At 51.0% G+C, this 15,545-nt stretch overlaps 1 protein-coding gene across 9 annotated transcripts; it reads left to right on the top strand.

The window, feature by feature from the left end:
* Positions 1–342: 342 nt before the first annotated feature.
* slc8a1a (solute carrier family 8 member 1a) lies at positions 343–15,517 on the top strand. Of its 9 annotated transcripts, none has more exons than XM_032563147.1 (11): positions 343–565; positions 3,005–4,800; positions 9,050–9,156; positions 10,603–10,623; positions 10,720–10,737; positions 10,827–10,841; positions 11,842–11,910; positions 12,258–12,385; positions 12,631–12,730; positions 12,808–13,080; positions 14,624–15,516. In XM_032563147.1, the coding sequence occupies exons 2-11, from the start codon at positions 3,029–3,031 to the stop codon at positions 14,998–15,000; spliced, it is 2,880 nt and encodes a 959-aa protein (XP_032419038.1). In that variant the 5' UTR covers positions 343–565; positions 3,005–3,028; the 3' UTR covers positions 15,001–15,516. The 9 variants fall into 9 exon arrangements, with proteins under 9 accessions (XP_032419038.1, XP_032419037.1, XP_032419039.1 ...); XM_032563146.1 differs by lacking the exon at positions 343–565 and adding an exon at positions 1,002–1,048; XM_032563148.1 differs by lacking the exon at positions 343–565 and adding an exon at positions 1,106–1,148.
* Positions 15,518–15,545: the final 28 nt, after the last annotated feature.

Below are 15,545 nucleotides of genomic sequence, written 5' to 3'. Positions count from 1 at the left end.
AATGTTCAGCTTCAACGTTTAACACTGAAGCTGAACAGAACCGATCCTGGTTGCTTCCTGCCAGCTCCCTCTGACCGGACCTCCTCTGTTCCAGCAGCAGACCTCTAGGAGAGGTCAGAGGTCAAAGTGATCTCTAGGTGTCGCCTGACGGAGGCATCACCAGGCTGCCTGTAGCTGCCGGCGGTTATCTGGCCACGTGTGTGCCGGGTCCGGGGCCGCCGGACGGCCCGACCCGGCCCGGCCCGGCCTGGCCTTGTATGGCCATGGCTGCAGGGAGACGGAGATAAGGAGGCCGTGTGACCAGCAGCGGGCGTTGCTGTTAAATTTAGAGCAGCTATCAGGCGCAGCTCTCCCTCCTGGACACACTCTGCTCTTCTGCAGCGGCTGCATCAGGACCGAGGCGAGTACCGGCTCACCCAACCCCAACCCCAACCCCAACCTCAACCCCAACCTCAACCCCAACCCACAGGGGACAAAACTATCATTCACTGTGCTCAACCTGCAGCAGGAGACGCCAAGACACCGTCAGCTGGAGGTGGCTGCAGGCCATTGGAGGCGGTTGGAGGTAGTTGGAGGCTGTTGGAGGCAGTTGGAGGCGGTTGGAGGTAGTTGGAGGCAGTTGAAGGCTGTTGGAGGTAGTTGGAGGCCGTTGGAGGCAGTTGGAGGTAGTTGGAGGCAGTTGGAGGTAGTTGGAGGCCGTTGGAGGCAGTTGGAGGTGGTTGGAGGCAGTTGGAGGCCGTTGGAGGCAGTTGGAGGCCGTTGGAGGCGGTTGGAGGCGGTTGGAGGCAGTTGGAGGCGGTTGGAGGCCGTTGGAGGCAGTTGGAGGTAGTTGGAGGCAGTTGGAGGCAGTTGGAGGTAGTTGGAGGCGGTTGGAGGCTGTTGGAGGCGGTTGGAGGCAGTTGGAGGCGGTTGGAGGTAGTTGGAGGCCGTTGGAGGCAGTTGGAGGCTGTTGGAGGCTGTTGGAGGCGGTTGGAGGTAGTTGGAGGCTGTTGGAGGTAGTTGGAGGCGATTGGAGGCCGTTGGAGGCAGTTGGAGGTAGTTGGAGGCGGTTGGAGGCAGTTGGAGGTAGTTGGAGGCAGTTGGAGGCTGTTGGAGGTAGTTGGAGGCGATTGGAGGCGGTTGGAGGCTGTTGGAGGTAGTTGGAGGCGGTTTTTAGCGTCTCAGACGCCGTGGTTTTCTGATCAGACTCCGTCTGCGGCTCAGATGGAGTTTCAGGTCTCGGTTTCTCAGGTCGGACGTTTCTTCAGATCTTCCTGTTAGATAAAAACTGATGGAACGTCTTGATTTCTCCACGTTGACCCCTGCTGGTAGAACCCGACCTCTGCAGATCAGTCATTTCATTTGCTAAATTTGCCAACATTTATCACAGATGAATATTCTTGGTGCCAAATTATACATGGACCCATAAAAATATTTACTGATAATCTTTAGATTTTCCAAGATGGCTGCCGTGTTGTTCTGGAGAATATATTTTCACTAAAGCTAGCAGCAGTTATTGCTATAGGCGGACAGTTAACCAAACGTTATGGTCACTACCTACTAGTGCTAATTATAATGCTAATCACATAAACATAATGAGCAGAAGCTAATGCTAAGCTGCTAAATGTGTCAAAAATTTAGTGGAAGGTAATGTTAAACTGCAAAGCATATAAAAATAGCAAAAGCTAAATCTGAATTTCTAAACATAAACAATTAGCAGAGGCTAATGCTAACATCAAGCTAACTGTCTCCTTCCAGTTGACGAATGGAGCAAAGTCCTGATACATTTTATTACTTTAAAATTTATAAACTGGATGAGCCGAAAAAATAAAATGAGACATAAAGTTCATTCTAGTCATGAAAACTGGGAACATTTTATTGCAATAATTGGTTAAAAAGGCTCAAAAATGGCAGCCATCTTGAAAAATGGCCGTCATCCTGAAATTCAAGTGTCTGATGGGAAAAATGAAAAACCTGTTGATGTTTACTGATGTATCCACAGCGACAGAAACAAAACTAAACGATTCAGATTCTTCTGGGTTTCATTTCTACCAGATTTATTCAGTAAAACCTTCCCAGAACCAGAACCAGTCCAGGTCCAGGAGAGGTTCTGGCTGTTTACAGCTGCTTGTTTTGGACCATTTCTCATCTCCAGCGAGGAAGAGGAGGAGGAGGAAGAGGAGAAAGAGGAGGAGGCAGCGTCTTGTTTCTGGGCTCTAACCGGGTCGAGGTTCTGCTTCTCGTCTTCGTGTCGCCTTCTGGTTCTGCTGGTTCTGTGGGGCTGGAGAGTTTTTCCTCCTTCGAAGATGAAAACTTCCTGGAACTTTGTGGAGATTCTGATTTAAAGCGTTTTGCTCTTCGTCTGACGGTAGGTTCCTCCTCTTCCTCCTCCGGCAGCCTGATGACCGACTGCTTGTGCCTCAGTCACTGCAGAGGTCAGACCTGCTGGAGGTCAGAGGTCATGATATCAGCCTTAATGTTTCTCAGTAACCGTGAAACCAGATCTGACCAGAACCTCGCTGCCAGTCCTCATGTGGTTCTGATGCACCTCAACCAGCGGGTATCCATGGCAACCTGCAGGCTGGTGACCCGGTGACCTCACTGCCCACAGCCTCTGCATTGAGTTGGACCAAAAAGAAGCTCCAAACCGACCAGGTGTTCCTGCCCAGATGTTTTACCTCTAAGGAGTCTTTTTCTTTGCAGGTTAAATAATCTGCCAGCTTTTTAACAATATTCAGGAATTATTGACTTATTTCTTGCTAAAAAGTTACTTTTGTATTATCTCAAGCATAAGGGCTGGAAACTTGACAGAAATCCTTGGTAAGGTTTTGTGTTTTGCAGTGTGGATTGGAGCGTTGGCTCCTGTTTGCCGGGTTAAAGGTCCAGATTGTCGATATTTCTCAGATTGGTTGGTCAAAGTTGGTCTGCTGGAGATTAGCGGGAGGAAGGTCCTGTTTTTGGCTTTGACCGCCTCGCCACATTCATAAACCCAGATCCAGACTGAAGCCCGTTTCTGTCTGTTCAGGTTGAGGAGGCCTGAAGCTTCACCATGAGTCCCGCTGGACGCCCGTCGTTCCTGCTGCTCCTGTTCGCCGCCATCTCAGCCGGGTTCCCGTGCTCCGCAGCAGGGGGCGCCGGTTTGACCCCAAAGTCCAACAGCACAGCCAGAAACCAGACTAAATGCGGCGGCGGCACCGACTGCATCGAGGGCGTCATCCTGCCGGTGTGGAAGCCGAAGAACCCGGCCTTCCCCGACCGCCTGGCCAGGGCCACCATCTACTTCGTGGGACTGTTCTACATGTTCCTGGGCGTCTCCATCATCGCCGATCGCTTCATGGCGTCCATCGAAGTCATCACCTCTCAGGAAAGGAAGATCACCATAAAGAAGCCCAACGGGGAGAAGATCACCACCACGGTTCGCGTCTGGAACGAGACAGTGTCCAACCTGACCCTGATGGCGCTCGGCTCGTCCGCGCCGGAGATCCTCCTGTCCGTGGTGGAGGTTTGCGGTCACAACTTTGACGCCGGTGAGTTGGGTCCCAACACCATCGTAGGCAGCGCCGCCTTCAACATGTTCGTCATCATCGGCCTCTGCGTGTCCGTCATCCCCGACGGGGAGACCAGGAAGGTGAAGCACCTGCGGGTGTTTTTCGTCACCGCCACCTGGAGCGTGTTTGCTTACACCTGGCTGTACCTGATCCTGGCCGTTTTCTCTCCGGGTGTTGTTGAAATATGGGAGGGGCTTCTCACACTCTTCTTCTTCCCTTTCTGTGTTGGGTTTGCTTATGTGGCTGACCGCAGGCTTCTTTTCTACAAATACGTGTACAAGCGATACCGAACCGGGAAGCAGAAGGGAATGATTATCGAGACCGAGGGCGAGCCAGATCTCCCGTCGAAGGTGGACGTCGAAATGGACGGTAAAATGCTCAACTCCCATAGAGATGAACTTCTGGACGGAGAGGCGAAGGAGCTGGATGAGGAGGAGGCACGCAGAGAGCTGGCCAGGATCCTGAAGGAGCTGAAGCAGAAACATCCAGAGAAGGAGACGGAGCAGCTGATGGAGCTCGTTAACTACCAGGTTCTGACCCAGCAGCAGAAGAGTCGGGCCTTTTACCGCTGCCAGGCAACCAGAATCATGACAGGAGCCGGCAACGTCCTGAAGAAACACGCCGCTGACCAGGTCAAGAGGGCCGCGCAGCATGACATCTGCTCTGAGATATCCGTCAACAACTTCTCCTCCAAGGTCTTCTTCGACCCTGGGAACTACCAGTGTCTGGAGAACTGCGGCAGCGTGGCGCTCAATGTCGTCCGCCGAGGAGGAGACTTGACCGCTACTGTCTACGTGGATTACCGGACTGAAGACGGCACCGCCAACGCCGGCTCCGACTACCAGCTCACCGAAGGAACCATTGTGTTCAAACCCGGCGAGACCGACAAGGAAATCCACGTCAACATCATTGACGACGATATTTTTGAGGAAGACGAGCACTTCCTGGTTCACCTCACCAACGTGCGGGTCACACCAGACGGAGCAGACGACCATCAGGCGAACCACGCCGACAGCCTGGCAGGGCTGGGCCTGCCGTGCACGGCCACCGTCACCATCTTTGACGACGACCACGCCGGGATCTTCAGCTTTGAGGAGCCGGTGGTGACGGTGAGCGAGAGCGTGGGCGTGATGGAGGTGAAGGTGACCAGGAACTCAGGGGCCCGCGGCGTCGTGGCGGTGCCGTACAAAACCATCCAGGGGACGGCTAAGGGCGGCGGAGAAGACTTCGAAGACACGCACGGAGTCCTGGAGTTTGACAACGATGAGATTGTGTAAGTACTAGTGGTGGCACTCACTTAAAAATGTTAATTTCAGGGTCTGTAATTAATTAATTACATTTAATCAAACGACATATCAACAAAATCAGAAACACTTTCAATTCAAAAACCATTTTTGCTGCTAATCATTGAATAAATAGAAATATGAGCTCAAAACCAGGAAGCTTCTTTAGAAACGTGGACTGTGGACGCTGACATTAGCGTTAGCTGCTACATGTTTAGCATTGAGATGGTTTTTTAGGCTAGCATAGCTTCTGATAGGCTAACTCCTTTTAGCCTTTCCAGCAACCAACACAACGGTCTTTTCCAGCAACCAATTTTTCTGGGTTTCAGTTTTGTCCCTGATGTTGATGTATGGATGAAAACTTGTTCACCAGCTGCGATTTAGAAATGTTTGAATTTTTATCCTGTTAGATTATCTGCTAGCTCCGCCCCCATCCTGTCATGTGACCTGGCGTCTTTCTGCAAACAGCGGGAATAAAATCCCAGCAGGTCTCAAACATGTCAGAGCCAACCGAATATTTGATCTCAGTTGAGTTCAGATCGGGACAGTTTGTTACGGCGCGTCTCCGGAGAAAAAGAAAAGCTTTCAACGGAGGCATATTGTGACTTTATGCTAGCATGTAGCATCATCTCTTTATGTTGATGTATCGCCAGCAGACTAAGATGATGCAGTTTGGGTCCAGCAGCATTTCTAACTCACTGGACAGTGTTGAAGCAATAATAGGGCCACCTAGTGGTCACAGTCATTACAACACGTTGTACTTTTCATCACAATACACCATCATTTAGGCAGACGTGGGCCAATTGACAGCAGTTTCAGATTAAAACGACAGATAAAACCCACTGGGACTCGTCCAGATCCTCCTGATTAGCCAATCCGGGCCCAGCCCGACCCAGTCCACAGGTGCAAAGGAAGTGGAGGTCATTCAGAACCACTGGGTCCCATTTGGCAGCAGACATGGGCCAATTCAAGGTTAACATGTTTAATGCTGCAGATCAAACATCAGCTCATAGAATAATTGGGGGCTTGTCCGGGATCCTGACAGGATTGTTCAGGTTTCAGTGACAGAAATGGTTCCTGGGTGCTCTGGTCCAGATGGTTCTGCAGAACTTGTTTAGAAAGGATTTTATTCTGTTGCTGGTACCGTTAGGTGTCTCGGTATGGCGCCGTACAAGTGGTGGCGATGATGACGATGTTCTGTAATGGCTGTATCTGAACCATCTGGATCTTTGTTCTGAACTGGTTGGATCAGAGAAAGCTTCAGTAATTATTTTTCTATATTTACAGTAGCTGATATTTTTATAACTCATGAAGTTTGAAGCAGGTCAGCTGCTTTTGATCTTCATCACTTCCTGTTCTGATTGTGTTTCCTCTGACAGGTGAAGCAGCTCCGCCTCTGCTCTGTGAGGCAGCAGGAACTGCTTCTGGCTGAGCAGGTTGTTTTAGCTGACCTTGAACCTGAAGTTAGCCTGAGGTTAACCTGAGGTTAGTCTGAGTTTAACCTCAGAGGTTAGCCTGAGGTTAGCCTGAGGTTATCCTGAGGTTAGCCGGAGATTAGCCCGAGGTTAGCCTGAGTTTAACCTCAGAGGTTATCCTGAGGTTAGCCGGAGATTAGCCCGAGGTTAGCCTGAGTTTAACCTCAGAGGTTAGCCTGAGGTTAGCCTGAGGTTAGCCCGAGGTTAGCCTGAGTTTAACCTCAGAGGTTAGCCTGAGGTTAGCCTGAGGTTAGCCCGAGGTTAGCCTGAGTTTAACCTCAGAGGTTAGCCTGAGGTTAGCCTGAGGTTAGCCCGAGGTTAGCCTGAGTTTAACCTCAGAGGTTAGCCTGAGGTTAGCCTGAGGTTAGCCCGAGGTTAGCCTGAGTTTAACCTCAGAGGTTAGCCTGAGGTTAGCCCGAGGTTAGCGTCCTCAGACCTGTCTGCTCCACCAGGCCTGATGTTGCTGGAGTTTCAATCAGCATCAGGTTTAAGGAGAAACTGCAGTTGCTCTCTGCAGGCCACCGGTCGTTGTTAGAAGCTGAGAAGTTTCTGCAGGGAGACTTAATGTTCTGTCAGCCAGGACGCCGCCCACTGACAGCGAGTCCAGCTGTTGTTTTGTCCCGTTTGTCCTGCAGACATGTCTTCAGGTGTCCAACAGTGCAGAGACAGAGCTGCGGGTGGACCCTCCTCCTCCTGACTGGGAGCTGCTGACAGCTCCTGGTTTCTGTCTGTCCTCCGTGTCCTCCAGATGTCCTCGCTGAGAGGACGGTGTTTTATTTAGCAGCTAGTCCAAACCTCAGCAGCTCCTGTGTAAGGAGCAGATAAACAGCCTGGAGCTTTCTCCTTATTAGGCCGTCGGCCGCAGCAGCGGCTCGGCGTGCGGCTCGGCCCATAAAGCAGCTGGTCCCTGTCAGAGCACTGGGAGAGGTCAGGCCTGGCCCGCGGCCACGGCGCCGGCACACATCGCCACGGAGACGAGACGCAGATCAGACTGCAGAGCTCTGTGGACCCATCGTTCCCAGTTCAACACTAGTAGCGTCACTTCCAGTGGCAGCTGCCATTACTTTCCATCAAGTAAATAATAAGTCAAAATATTACAGATGTTACACTTTTTAGTAAACAGTAACTTCATTATTTCAATAATTATTATTTACTAACGGGCAATATAACAAACACGTTTTACAAAAATTGGCATCAGCATCAAGACAGGTCGGCAGCCTAGTGGCAGCTGCTGGAACTGCAACTACATGAGATTCTCCTGGAGGAGAAACGAAGGTTCAACTTCATGTATTGATGGAAGTGCCCAATAAAATCTGAATAAAAACATCAAATTCAGGAGACAGACTGCGACATAACGGCACTAAATCACTCTTGCACCGCAGGCCGGTTCTGATCCAAACAGCAGAAACAGAAAAATATCAGTTGAGTTCGCAGGAAACTACAGAAGAGGATTAGGGCCACCGAAAAAGTTTTAAAGTCAGAATTCTTTCTTTTTTTTCCCGGTGGCCCTAATCCTCTTCCGTAGGAAACAGAACTTCAATCTGCTGAAATAAAATAAACATGGTGAGTTTCCATGGTGCTGGGCCCGACACACACACACACACACACACACACCCACACACACACCCCCCCCCCCCACACACACACACACAGGCACACACAGTTGTGTTTTCATGACTTGTGGGGCCTTCCTATTGACTTCCATTCATTTTCTACAGCCGACCCCAAACCATCACAGACCGAACCCCGAATCCAAAACCAGAGTTTCCCCTCATGGGGACCAGGAAATGTTCCCACAAGGATATAAAAACATGGTTCACAGTCAGAACCAGTCAGAAGACTGTCTCATGTCTCAGCAATCAGTTGGAGTGGAAATTAATCCAGGAGCGGACTCTCATTTGAAACCAGATTTCTATGTTCTGTTTTAAACTGAAAGGTTGCTACAGGAAACAGCAGACCTCTGGGTTTTAGACGTTGCCTAGGAAACGGAGGTGTGCGAACACCTGGACGTGTTTTCTCATAACGTCAGAGGAGCGTTGAGAGGCGATCTTTTGTCACCCAAAGGTTCAGGCGAATTTATGAATAAAGTTTCTCCTGTGGATTCCCTGAGGTGTCGCAGTGCATGCTGGGAGATGTGGTCCAGTCGGTCCCTAGCAGTAAAGGAACGCCCAATGAGAAAACCCGACCTGCTGCAGGGTGGACCACCTTTCCCCAGACATTTCCACTGAGTCTGTGCAGAACCGACTGGTCCTCCTGTCCACCTGTCCCTCCATCCCTCCTTCCTCCTGTCCCTCCTTCCTCCTGTCCCTCCATCCCTCCTTCCTCCTGTCCCTCCATCCCTCCTGTCCACCTGTCCCTCCATCCCTCCTTCCTCCTGTCCCTCCATCCCTCCTTCCTCCTGTCCCTCCATCCCTCCTGTCCACCTGTCCCTCCATCCCTCCTTCCTCCTGTCCCTCCATCCCTCCTGTCCACCTGTCCCTCCATCCCTCCTTCCTCCTGTCCCTCCATCCCTCCTTCCTCCTGTCCCTCCATCCCTCCTTCCTCCTGTCCACCTGTCCCTCCATCCCTCCTTCCTCCTGTCCCTCCATCCCTCCTTCCTCCTGTCCCTCCATCCCTCCTGTCCACCTGTCCCTCCATCCCTCCTGTCCCTCCATCCCTCCTTCCTCCTGTCCACCTGTCCCTCCATCCCTCCGTCCTCCTGTCCCTCCATCCTCCTGTCCTTCATCACGTCTCGCTCCTCTTCCTCTGCTTTCTTCTCTTTCAGCAAATCGATTCGGATCAACGTTGTCGATGACGAACAGTACGAGAAAAACAAGAACTTCTTCCTGGAGGTCGGCGATCCTCAGCTGCTAGAGATGAGTGAACGGAAAGGTGGGGGCGTCGCCACCATGACCTCTGACCCCGCCCCACTGACCATTAACCTTTCCTAACCTTGACCCCCTCAGATGTTTGTGGTTTCCGTGAACCTTTGCGTGATTTTAGGTTCAGGGTTGCAGCGGTTCTCTGAACCCCCCCGCCTGTGTGCCTGTAAACTAATGACCCCTGACCCCTGACCCCACAGGAAGACGGTGTCGGTTAGAATAACGGACCATGAGGAATACGATAGGAAGGCCAGCTTCTACCTGGAGCTGCAGGAGCCCTGCTGGGGCAGGAGGGGACGGACAGGTGGGAGTCGTACCTGCCTGGTGACCTCTGACCTCTCTTCTTCCTGCTGTCGCTCTGCTGCCTCCTATTGGCCAGGACTGTCAGGGGCTCAGCTCTGATTGGCTGCAGCTGAACTGGTTTAACTGGGAGGGGTTTAGAGACACTGGTCCAGGTTATCTGGAACAGAAACAATCCAGACAGTCAGACCTTCCAGACTGGACCTACTGGTCCCAGTCTGGACCCAAACTGGTCCCAGGCTAGATCTACTGGGCCTAGTTTAGACTGCTGCTGTAGAAATCCAGATGGTCTAGATCAGTGGACCCGAACCGGGGAGAGGAAGAGGAACCGTCAGATAATGCTTCCCGCTGAAGCCTTTTTATAAATAATAATAATACAGAAAATGGAAATATTTCATTATTTCTTGTGCGGCCCGGTACCAATTGGTCCACGGACCGGTACCGGTCTGCGGGTTGGGGACCACTGGTCTAGAGCAGGGTTTCAACGTGTGGGGCTTGGCCCACAGGGGGCGCCGGAGCACTTCAGGGGATCTGAAGGAAAAATCCAACAAGAAAAGAAACTGAATGTTTAGCCAAGCTGGAGACAAGAAGTCAGATTTTTAGACAGTCAGGGAGGATCAACATGGAATGAAGGAAATAAAGCTGGGATGCTAACGGCTAACTGTCCCATGCCATGAAATGCCAGGGGATGCTAATGGCTAACTGTCCCATGCCATGAAATGCTACGGGATGCTAATGGCTAACTGTCCCACACTATGAAACGCCAGGGGATGCTAATGGCTAACTGTCCCATGCTAGGGGATGCTAACAGCTAACTGTCCCACGCTATGAAACGCCAGGGGATGCTAATGGCTAACTGTCCCATGCTAGGGGATGCTAACGGCTAACTGTCCCACGCTATGAAACGCCAGGGGATGCTAATGGCTAACTGTCCCATGCTAGGGGATGCTAACGGCTAACTGTCCCACGCTATGAAACGCCAGGGGATGCTAATGGCTAACTGTCCCATGCTAGGGGATGCTAATGGCTAACTGTCCCATGTTATGAAATGCCGGGGGATGCTAACGGCTAACTATCTCACTGTGAAATGCCTGATCTAGCGATCGAACCTCCTACTGGTTCTGATGCTTCATGCTTCTCTTTATTTTCTCTGCAGCTCTGCTGCTGCAGGAAGTCGGTAAGCAGACTTCCTGTTTCCTTTCCTGCTTCAACTTTGACCCCTTCAGACAGAAACAAACGCCTGACTGAATGTTCTTGTCTTCTGGCCTCACAGGTGGCTTCGTCCAGACAGGTAGGACCGCCGTCGGGTTCAGTCCAGGTAGACGGTACCGGTACCTGATGGGCCGACATTAACTGATCCTTTCTCTAACGTTTCATTAGACAAGCAGCTGTTTGGTAAGACACCGCCCCCTGGTGGATGTTTGAGTGTCTAATTCTACAGACCATCTGACCCTCTGAAGCCCAGGAGGCTCTGATTTAACCAGAACCGGACCAGAACCTGTCCAGAACCGATTCAGAACCAGAACTGGACCTTTAGGAGGCTCTGGTTCTAGGGAGTTCTGCCGGGTTCTCTGCATTTCAATCAGCTCCGGGGTTTGACTAGACCATTGGAACCAGGAACACCTCGATTCTTTAGTTCCCCAGTCTGGCCGCACCATCATCCCTCCACCGCCGTGCTCTGAGGCATCTGAGGAGCTGGGTCTGGTTCTGGTCTGGTTCTGGTCGTCTGGGACAAACGTCTCTACCCGGGTTACAGAAGAACCTGTCTCAGGTTCTGTTGTTGGCTCGGTTTGAGTTGAAATGAACCCAGCTTGTTAAATGGGAGCCTCAGAGGTCTGGTACTGGTCAGACGTTCTGGACTCGTGTGTCTGTGGGACCTGGAAGCTTCTCCTGCAGGTCCACTGGGCTGGACAGGTTCTCCTCGTGGTCTGATGGGAACCGGGTCCACTAGCTGCACCTAAAACCAGAACCAGCCAGTTTTCCTACAGTGAGGTTCTGGTGGTCCACTGCTGAACCCGATCACTTCCTCTGGTTGATCGGGTTTGACCCAGTTCAGAACTGCCTGAAGGGTCAGAGGTCAACCTAACTCACATTCTGACTGCATGCCTGCACCCCGGTCCAGAATGGCAAACCATAACCAGGAAGTCCTGACTGAGCATGCTCAGTACGTTCCGACGCACTGAGCATGCTCAGTTCCCAGTTCAGGTTCTGGTTTAACTGGTTCAGACGGAGAGACCATAAAACCAGGTCCAGTTTAATCAGAGCGCTTTTGTTTCAGGCAGTGTTCTCTAATGTGTGTCTGGGTGTCGGCTGGAACCAGAACCTCCTCTGGTTCTGGTTCTGATCGCAGGACGGTTCTGGATTCAGTCCATTCAGTTCCTGTTCACCTGTTCAGGTCGAGAAATCTACAGGAAGGTCCAGGGCCGAGACCGTCCCGCCCCGTCCAACATCGTCAGCATCACAGGTTGGCATCCATCCATCCATCCACCCACCCACCTACCCACCCACCCACCCACCCATCCATCCATCCACCCACCCATCCATCCATCCATCCATCCATCCACCCACCCACCCATCCATCCATCCATCCACCCACCCACCCATCCATCCATCCACCCACCCATCCATCCATCGGTAGGCAGAGCAGATTCTTGGTGTTGAGTTTGAAGACAAACTGAGATCAGGAGATCAGAGTCTGGATACTCAGGGAAACTCCGAGTATCCAGAGCTGGAGAAGAGAACCCTGCATTCATTTCAAAACTCACTACCTGTGTTGGCCTGCAGCTAAACAAACCATGTGAACTTTGTCAGATGGGGTGTGTGAGGAAGTTTTGACAAAGAAGGAGGAGGAGGAGCGGCGGATCGCAGAGATGGGCAGACCGACGTTGGGCGAACACGTCCGACTGGAGGTCATCATCGAGGAATCGTACGAGTTCAAGGTGAGAGTAAATCCCTAAAATCACGCCTCTGCCTTCTGGGTTCCTCCCAAATGTCGGAGTGCCTGGTTTGCACTGGATCCAGGCTGCAGCTTTAGATGTACAGAGACGGAGCTCTGGTGAGAACACTGGTTCTCCAGTGGTTTGGTCCGACCAGGTCTTACATCAGCATTCAGTCTGTCTTCAGAGTAACCACTGGTTTATGGCCAGAAAGGTAGACTTTCCGTTCCTGGTTGGTCTGGTTTCAGAACACGGTGGATAAACTGATTAAGAAGACCAACCTGGCTCTGGTGATCGGGACTAACAGCTGGAGGGAGCAGTTTGTGGAGGCCATCACTGTCAGCTCAGGTACAAACTGCAGACAGAAAACCTGCTTCTCTGAATTTTTCACACGAAGCAACAGGGAATGTTGTCTCTCTCCTCAGGTGATGATGATGATGATGACTGCGGTGAAGAAAAAATGCCTTCCTGTTTTGACTATGTCATGCACTTCCTGACTGTCTTCTGGAAGCTTCTGTTTGCCTTTGTTCCTCCAACGGACTACTGGAACGGCTGGGCCTGCTTCGTCGTCTCCATCTCCGTCATCGGCATGCTGACCGCCATCATCGGAGACCTGGCCTCGCATTTTGGCTGCACGGTCGGCCTCAAAGACTCCGTCACCGCCGTGGTGTTCGTCGCGTTGGGTACTTCAGTACCAGGTGTGACACAAGCTAAGGTTGATACCGCAGCCAATAAAACAGATTTAGGGTGCATTCACACCAGCCTTGTTTAGTTGGCTTCAAGTAAACTCCAGTTCGTTTGACTAGAAAGTCCGGTTCGGTTGGAGAGCAGTAGCCACAGGCTGGGGAAAAACACCCTTAGTCTATGTTGAGGTCTGGTAGCCGTATCAGTTTGACATCTACTGGGCTAATAGTCTTAGTCTTGGTGGGAAAGCAGAGAAACGCAAACAGGCAGATGGAGAACATGAACGGTCTCTTCAGAAAGGACCGGGCCAGGCACCAAACAGAGACTGGTGATCTGGAGAGCAGGAAACTGTGATCCTGACTCATGTTCAGGCTAACTCTGCAGTTTGGATCTGGAAATAAAAAGAGAGGAAGCAGAACACAGGAAGTTTCTTCTGTTAGTCATCAAACACCAGACTTTACTGCTAAGCTAGGTAGCTACTGAAGAACAGGAAGGCAAACATGGAGGCTTCACCTGACGGTTAGCTTCTTGTTCCAGACCCAAAACATGACGAATTTTAAACACAAGATGTTTTCACCAGCAGTGGGAACCGATCAGAAAAGAGTTAGCTAAAGCAGCACCCTGACCACTAACACTGAAGCATTATGATCTAAAGCTAATGCTAACGTGCTACATTCAACCATCAAAATGAATCAAAGTTTATTTGTATATCACATTTCAGCAACAAGGCATTTCAAAGAGCTTTAATCATAAAAACACAAAGTTACATTCTGCCATCATCAGATTATTGATCAATGTTTATTGATTATGTTTCTAAAGCAGCTCTAACCAGGTTTAAAAGCACTCAGTGTTTCAGCTGTTTTCCAGTTTTCTGGAAGTTTGTTCCAGATCTGTGGTGCATAGAAGCTGAATGCTGCTTCTCCAACCAGCAGGTTGATCCAGCAGCAGTAGATCTTTAATCCGTTCATATATATAAACAGCGGTTATATATTCATATATATAAACGACCAGTGAAGGACTGTAGAGCCAGGTGATGTAGAACTGGGTGTGACCTCTGACCTCTTTGACGGGACGTTTCCTATTGAAACAGAGAAATCCCAGTTCTGAGGTCAGATTAAGCTGGTTCCCACCAGGCGCTACGTGATTCTGTGGAACCTTTCGGTTTTATAGCTGTTGAGTTTTGCTAACTGAATCAGCCGGATTGACCGACTTCAGTCAGAAAGCATTAACCAGTTTACTGTAGAGCTACAGCCTGTAGATCCCACTTCAAAATATTAGCATGAACATAAATGTCTAACGACCTGCAGAATTCACAACAGGTGAAAACCAAGACGGTGAACTTTACTCAACTGAACGTTTACAATACAGCCCAGTAAATTATCGCTTTAGAAGTTGTGTGGAGAAATTAATTTAGGGGAAGATAAGAGCACTGAGCTTTTTCAAAGTTAGCAAAACGCTGAACAAGATGGCAGCTCAGCCGTTAGACCAGCAGGATCTGACGGCTGCTTCCACTGACCGAGGAAAGCGACTGAAAGAGCTTTTTGTTTTCTTCGTCAGACACCTTTGCCAGTAAAGTGGCAGCGATCCAGGACCAATACGCGGACGCCTCCATCGGGAACGTTACAGGAAGTAACGCCGTCAACGTCTTCCTGGGCATTGGCGTGGCGTGGTCCATCGCCGCCGTCTACCACTACAGCAAGGGCCAGGAGTTCAGGGTGGACCCGGGAACGCTGGCCTTCTCCGTCACGCTCTTCACCATCTTTGCTTTCATCTGCATCGCCGTCCTGATCTACCGGCGCCGGCCGGCCATCGGCGGGGAGCTGGGCGGCCCGCGTGTTCCTAAGATCCTGACTTCCTGCCTGTTCTTCAGCCTGTGGTTGATGTACATCATCTTCTCGTCGCTGGAGGCGTACTGCCACGTCAAGGGCTTCTAGGCCATGTGCTTCAAACGGAAGTTGCGATTCGGACGGTTTCTCTTCGGTCCATCGGATCGTCTGATTCCTATAACGTGTGTTTCTGTAAAGACTGAGTTCCCGAGAGGTTCTGGTGGGTTTCGGGTTCCTTCAGGTTCTGATCAAAGAGTCAGAATTTAGTTTAACCAAGATGTTTGGGTCAGTCCTGCTGGTTCCTCTGACTTCCTGTTACATTTTTCTAAGGTTCAGTTGTTCAGGTTTTCAGTGTCTTGGTTCTGGTTTCGGTAGAACCATCTTTAAAATGTTCTGTTGGACCCAGAATGCTGCATGTTTTCCTCTAAGTTATCTCATACCTCCAGATTATATTTAAAGTGAGTTTTTTCAGGTATTTTGAAGTTCAGTCAGGTCCAAACGGCTTCAGGGGTTTTCTCTGAATGTGAGCAGCTTTTCAGACCTTCTGGCCCGGCGTCTGGCCAGGCGTCCGGCCAGGCGTCCGGCCAGGCGTCCGGCCCGGCGTCCGGCCAGGCGTCCGGCCAGGCGTCCGGCCAGGCGTCCGGCCCGGCATC

Source organism: Xiphophorus hellerii, chromosome 5 (genome assembly GCF_003331165.1).
Source record: "Xiphophorus hellerii strain 12219 chromosome 5, Xiphophorus_hellerii-4.1, whole genome shotgun sequence".
Lineage (NCBI taxonomy): Eukaryota > Metazoa > Chordata > Actinopteri > Cyprinodontiformes > Poeciliidae > Xiphophorus > Xiphophorus hellerii.
The sequence above is the reverse complement of the archived record's forward strand: the minus strand, read 5'-3'. Positions and strand labels throughout refer to the sequence as shown.